Source organism: Marmota marmota, unplaced genomic scaffold, assembly GCF_001458135.2.
Source record: "Marmota marmota marmota unplaced genomic scaffold, marMar, whole genome shotgun sequence".
NCBI lineage: Eukaryota > Metazoa > Chordata > Mammalia > Rodentia > Sciuridae > Marmota > Marmota marmota.
The window spans coordinates 57,022,022-57,028,016 of NW_025999900.1; the positions used below are offsets into that span (position 1 = coordinate 57,022,022).

The following is a 5,995-nucleotide window of genomic DNA, read 5'->3' on the forward strand; positions in this document are numbered from 1 at the left end:
AAAAAAAAAAAAAAAAAAGTGGGTGGGGGAGGTAAGAAGTTATTAGATTTTCTCAAATTCACCCAAGAGATAATAAATTTAAAAGACTGTGACTTATGGGGCTAGGGATATAGCTTAGTTGGTAGAGTGCTTGCCTTGAATGCACAAGGTCCTGGGTTCAATCCCCAGCACCACAAAAAGAGAAGGAAAAAAAAGACTTATTAGATATAAGGTTATTATCACCCTGATACAAAGTAAATAATCTTTCTCAAAATGTGACTATTATATTGGTCTTGGGTTGTGGCTCGGTGATAGAGCGCTTGCTAGCAAGTGTGACGCACTGGGTTGAATTCTCAACACTGCATATAAATAAAGTCCACTGACAACTAAAGAAAAACTTTAAAGATAAATAATGGTACTGTATTCATCTACAACCAAAAATATTTTTTTTTTTTAAAGTGATTATGGGCTGGGGTTGTGGCTCAGAGGTGGAGCTTGCCTAGCACGTGAGAGGCCCTGGGTTCAACCTTCAGCACCACATTAAGAAAAATAAATAAATAAGTAAAATAAAAGTGTGTGTCCAACTACAACTAAAAAGTAAATTTTTTTTTAAAAAGCGATTATTATGAAGGTCAAGGGTTGAATGCTTTCTTTCATGTGCGGAAGCTAGAGAGGAAAAAGGAAAAGAAAAGTGGGGTGATCTCCTAAAAATCAAAGGGAGATGAGTAGAGGAAAGAGACAAAAGGGTGAGAGGTTGGGAGGGAGGGGAAAGCATTAGGGAGCAATACTGGCCAAATTATATTGTTATATTGTTTGCATCTTTGAATATGTAACAACAAATTCCATCAATATATACAACAATAATGTGCCAACAAAAAACGTGGAAAGAAAAAAAGTGATTATTATATAATCTTTGTGTTCAAACTTATCTATATAAAAATCTAGTACTCTGTGGACAATCTACTGGAGGGATTTCTGAAGTCCTATCATTACAGTGATTATAAAAGGTGGTGAAAAGATCCTCCCTAAACCATTAACTGAGTTTAATGTGCATGGGAAGCAGATAGCACTTTGTACATGCTCACAACTACTTACCTGAATAGAAAAAAAACCACTGTCATCCATATTTCCAGAAGGCTGCTGTTCATTTTTATGGATAGTTGAAGGGGGAGGTGGGGAGAAAAAAAATTATCATTAGTGTGCATAATTTAAAATAACATGTGCATTACCATTTACAAAATCAACGGCAGAGTTATAATTAGCAAGTCAGATTCCTACAGGAAGAAAGGCTCATCCTCTTCTCAACAGTACCCACGTTTTTTAAAAATGTGACTTAAGTGAATTTAAAATCAGTACCTGTAAAAATGTGCGATAGTCTTCACTAGTAACTCCTCCTTCTGCCATTCTCATCCTTTCTTCTTCATCCAGCTGATGTGCGATGGAGGATAATTCCACAGGGCTAAAATATTCTCCTTGCAATAGATTATTCAAGCAATGTTGAGCACAAAGCGAGCCTTCTTGCTAATATTTCCAGAAGAAAAAATTCAAATGTTATTTATTAAGTATATCTGTATAGTTTCCTCTTTTTCTTCCCCTAAGTACTAGGGATTGAACACTGAGCTACATACCCAGCCCTTTTTAAAAATTTTTTAAATTTTGAAACAGGATCTTACTAAGTAGCCAAGGATGTCCTCACACTTGCAATCCTCTAGCCTCCCAAGTAGCTGGGATCACAGATGTGCACCACAATGCCAGCTAAATTTGCATAGTATCTTCTGCAAATTTTAATCATTAACTTTTAATATAGTCAAACCAAACCTCTTAAGACTTAGACAATCATAATTAATATAAATCATGTATTTGCCAACATTTATTTTACAGTTCTACTATTAATGAAACTATAATTATTTAGTTATATGATCAAAAACTAAGAGTAAATATAGTAAATAAACATAACCTATAAAATCTCATATTTTACTAAAATCTACTCTTTAAAAACACTTAAAATATTTAATTTTCAGTACCTAATATATATTTGCTTTTGGAAAATCACATGGCAAATTACAAATGCTGAAAGGGAGTTGTAATCACTAGAACATTTATTCTTTAAATCTCTACTGGTCTAAACACTTGTCCTAGAATTTCAGATTTCAAGAACTGGTAAAGGTGAGAAAAATTCTGTCCCATGTTAAGCTTATAGCTTTAGAGCTGAGGTTCTCTTCAAGAAATCCTGCAGCTGATGTTATATGGAGTACCATGAGCAGAACTATCCCACACTGACCCTGAGAGTACACTCATAGACAAACCAGCAAGAGGAACAACATCCAAGCTCAAGAAAAGAATGGAGACTTATGGGTGGATAAGATCCCTCCCTGTGACACAGACCCAAGGTTTGCCTCTCTATGTGACAATGGCAGATGGGACAACATTTCCTTCTGCTAACCCAGGTCTCCTGAATTGTCCTACCTCAAGAAGGTGTACTCCTTAATTCAGGTGGTGTGACATCATGCAATTTGTTCTGAGCTATGTTACGTGGTGTTGGTGACCTCAAAGAGCACTACCTTGTAAGACACAAAATTGTCCTGATGAATGACAGAAAGCGTCTAGCTAGGCGCAGTGGCGCACACCTGGCCCAGCAACTTGGGAGGCTGAGGCAGGAGTATGCACAATTTTGCAGGAACAAAAATCAGTTGCTGAAAAAGATACAGGGTATATGTACGTAACAGAATAGAAAGGCAGCATTGAGGCAGTCTAAGTTGGGGCTGAAGTAAGTTTATCTTCATAGTTGGGTTAAGGAATAAGTGGGTTTGAGTTGAGAGGTAATTCTCCTCAAGTCACAGACACCATGGTGAGAGACTTCTTTGTATCTACCTCGTTTTCCTTCTACTGTGTATCTGTTGCCATAGAGCAAGCGCCCACCCCGCCCCAAACAATGTAAAGTGGGAGAATATGCAGATGTTCTAGTTCTATTGGGAAAAAAAAAAAGACAAGCAAGCATTTCACAAGAAGATAGCCAAATAATGCAAAAAAGGGTGCTCAACTTCAGTGGTCATCAGGGAAATATATATTAAAATCACAGTGTGTTCCGACTACATACTCTCCAGAACAGCTAAAATGGTGAAAAGAATTAGAGACAAAAAAAAAAATCTGTCACATGTTGGGGGGAATGTAAATTAGCATAATCACTTTGGAAAAATCTTTAGAGTATCTTGCTAAAGTTGAAATATCCATACCCTATGATCAGCATTTCCAATATTAGCTACATAATACAAGCATGTGAAGACATGTATAAGAGGGTTCATAAAAGCTCTGTTGTAATGCCTCCCAAACTGAAGACTATCTGAATGGAAAACCAACATGAAAGAATAAATTGTGTTATTCCAAAGAAATACTCTATAACAATGAGAATAAATTATAACTAACTATAACAATATGGATGAATTTCTCATATAAATTAAAAAAAGAAAATAGGGCTGGGGGTATAGCTCAGTGGTACAGCACTTGCCTAGCATGTGCAAAGCCATAGGTTTGATACCCAGCACTGAAAAACCAAACCAAACCCAGATTCAGAAGAGAACATGCTGTATGACTCCACTTACAAAAGCTCAAAAAACGGCAAAACTTATCTGCTGTAATTAGAATTGGTGGGAGTGAGTGTAGGGGTGGAGGAGGAGCTCCTACCTGGAAGAGAGGCACAAGAAGCTTTCAGGATGTAGGTACATCTCCTCTGACTTGATCTAAGTGTTGTTTACATGTGTGTTCATGTTGTGAGTTCACCAAGAAGTACTCGTGACTTGTGTGTTCTTATAGGTATTAACAGAGCTACCTAATATGGTAACCAGACACTGGGTTTTCTGGAAACAGGGGTAATGCCAATTTTCTGTGCTGCTGTTAGGATTCATGCCTTTGTTTGGAGTTCACAAATTATGATCACCATACTTAATATATCATATCAAAATAGTGATATCCAGATGGTTTATAAAACACCTCTCTACCAAAACTTAGCTTTCAATTATGGAAATTTAGCACTTAAAATGAAAGATTGTCCAAGTAAAACTGTAATGCTGTAGGAAATACCAAACTCTGTACTTGTAACACAATTTAATAGAAAAGAACAAATTCTTTTTTTTTTCTTTTGCAGTACTGGTGCTTGAACCCAAGGCCTTCTGCATGCTCTACCACTGAGCTTCATCCCCACCCCTTTTTACTCTTTGAGACAGGGTTTCTCTAAGTTGCTGAGACTGGTCTTGAACTTGTGATCCTCCTCCCTTAGGCTCCCAAGTAGCTGGGATTACAGGTGTGTTCCACTACACCTGGCTTATTCAGTCCAAATTTAAGAATCACTTCACAAGACAGATCAAATCCTACATGGGGGAAAAAAACTTGTATAATAAGCCAACATGAAATTACCCACTTTCCTGCTCTGCCTCCATCTTAAACTATCTGTCCCCAGTTACCTCTCTCTAATCAAGTATTTACCCAAGCAGAACGGAAACTCACTTTGTTATTTAACGTTCAGTGTATTAAAATTCTGTGACTTCAGGCCCAGATTTTATTTTGTTGGGCTCAAAGGATGAGCAAACTGCACCTCCAGGTCTACGAGATGAAATAGTTTATAAAACCATGAAAGGAAACTACTCCCAGTCTTGACCAATCTATTAGCTACCATAGAAACCAGGTATAACCCTAAGGGTGCTCTGAGAAACAGGTTAGCAGGGGACATGCAATCTCCAGTTGTAAGGGATAAATGGGTTGGAATGGGAGGGTCACTGTCCCTCAAGTCATAGCCATCACGGTGGAAGATGACTTGGCTCCACCTCTTCAACTCCCAGTGTTCTCTCACCTGTTTTTTGTTTGTTTTTTTGTTTACATTGTTTTTGTCAATGCTGGAGACTGAACCCAAGGCCTTAGGCATGGTAAGTCACTCTACGTCTGAGCTACACTCCCAGTCCTCTCTCACCCCTTAGCATGATGTCCAGAAAGCACAAGAATCTGAGTAGAAGCAATGGCTAGCACCACTGTAGCACTGCCACACTCCAGGTACCTACAAGAACTTCTGCCTTCGAGGCAGACACTCGGTACCCTTACATTACAGAAGGGGACCGGACTGGAGCACAATAGTCAATGCCTTGTCCAGGATCATCCAGATACCACTTGGCAGAGCTGAAGTTCAAACCCAGATAGAGGTTTCAAAGTCTGTACTATTACCACTTTCTCAAGCCACTTACCTGGAATTTGGCTTTTGCTCAGTCCTAAATACCCTAAAGACAGCTAAGAGCCAGCAACCACAAAAAGGCATGATGGATGTCACAAAGTCAAAGCTCAGTATCTTTTCATGATTCTCATTCCCATTTCATATTACATTAAAAGTACCAATTTAGATAACACAGTGACTACACCAAGAGCAGTGAGCAATATAAGTGATAACAAAAATGACAGAAAGCATCTAACTAGGCGCAGTGGCACACACCTGGCCCAGCAACTTGGGAGGCTGAGGCAGGAGGATCTTGAGTACAAACCCAGCCTCAGTAACTTAGCAAGGCCCTAAGAAACTCAGTGAGACCTTGTCTCTAATAAAATATAAAAAAGGGATGGGGGTGTAGCTTGGTGGTTAAGCACCTCTGGGTTCAATCCCTGGTCCCCCCACCAAAAGACAGAAAGCAAGCACCAGAAAAAGAACCCTAAAATACCTATAAAATCAGCAGTTATTGGTCATTTAGTATTAGGGTTTAGGTTAGGGCTTGATAAATTTTAGCATTTGGGGACAAATTCAACCTGCTCCAATAGCTAAGAATAGTTTTTATATTTTTAGACAGTTGATAAAACACACACACACACACACACACACATGTGATAGAAGCCAGGCATGGTGAAGCACACTTGTATCCCAGTGGCTCAGGAGGCTGAGGCAGGAGGATTGGAGAGTTCAAAGCCAGCCTCAGCAACATCATGAGACCTGTCTCTAAATAAAATACAAAAAAAAAAAAAATGAGAGAGAGAGAAGAGAGAGAGAGCT

The 5,995-nt window shown here is 38.7% G+C and overlaps 1 protein-coding gene across 1 annotated transcript in view; it reads right to left on the bottom strand.

Moving 5' to 3' along the window:
- The window catches only part of Atxn3 (ataxin 3), a 37,411-nt gene that overhangs the window by 26,504 nt on the left and 4,912 nt on the right, over nt 1-5,995 (bottom strand). Inside the window, exons 2-3 of the mRNA XM_015494866.2 lie at nt 1,336-1,500; nt 1,075-1,119 (exon numbers count right to left, since the gene is read on the bottom strand). Of these exons, the coding sequence (XP_015350352.1) occupies nt 1,075-1,119; nt 1,336-1,500 (210 nt within the window). The remainder of the gene's footprint in view (nt 1-1,074; nt 1,120-1,335; nt 1,501-5,995) is intronic.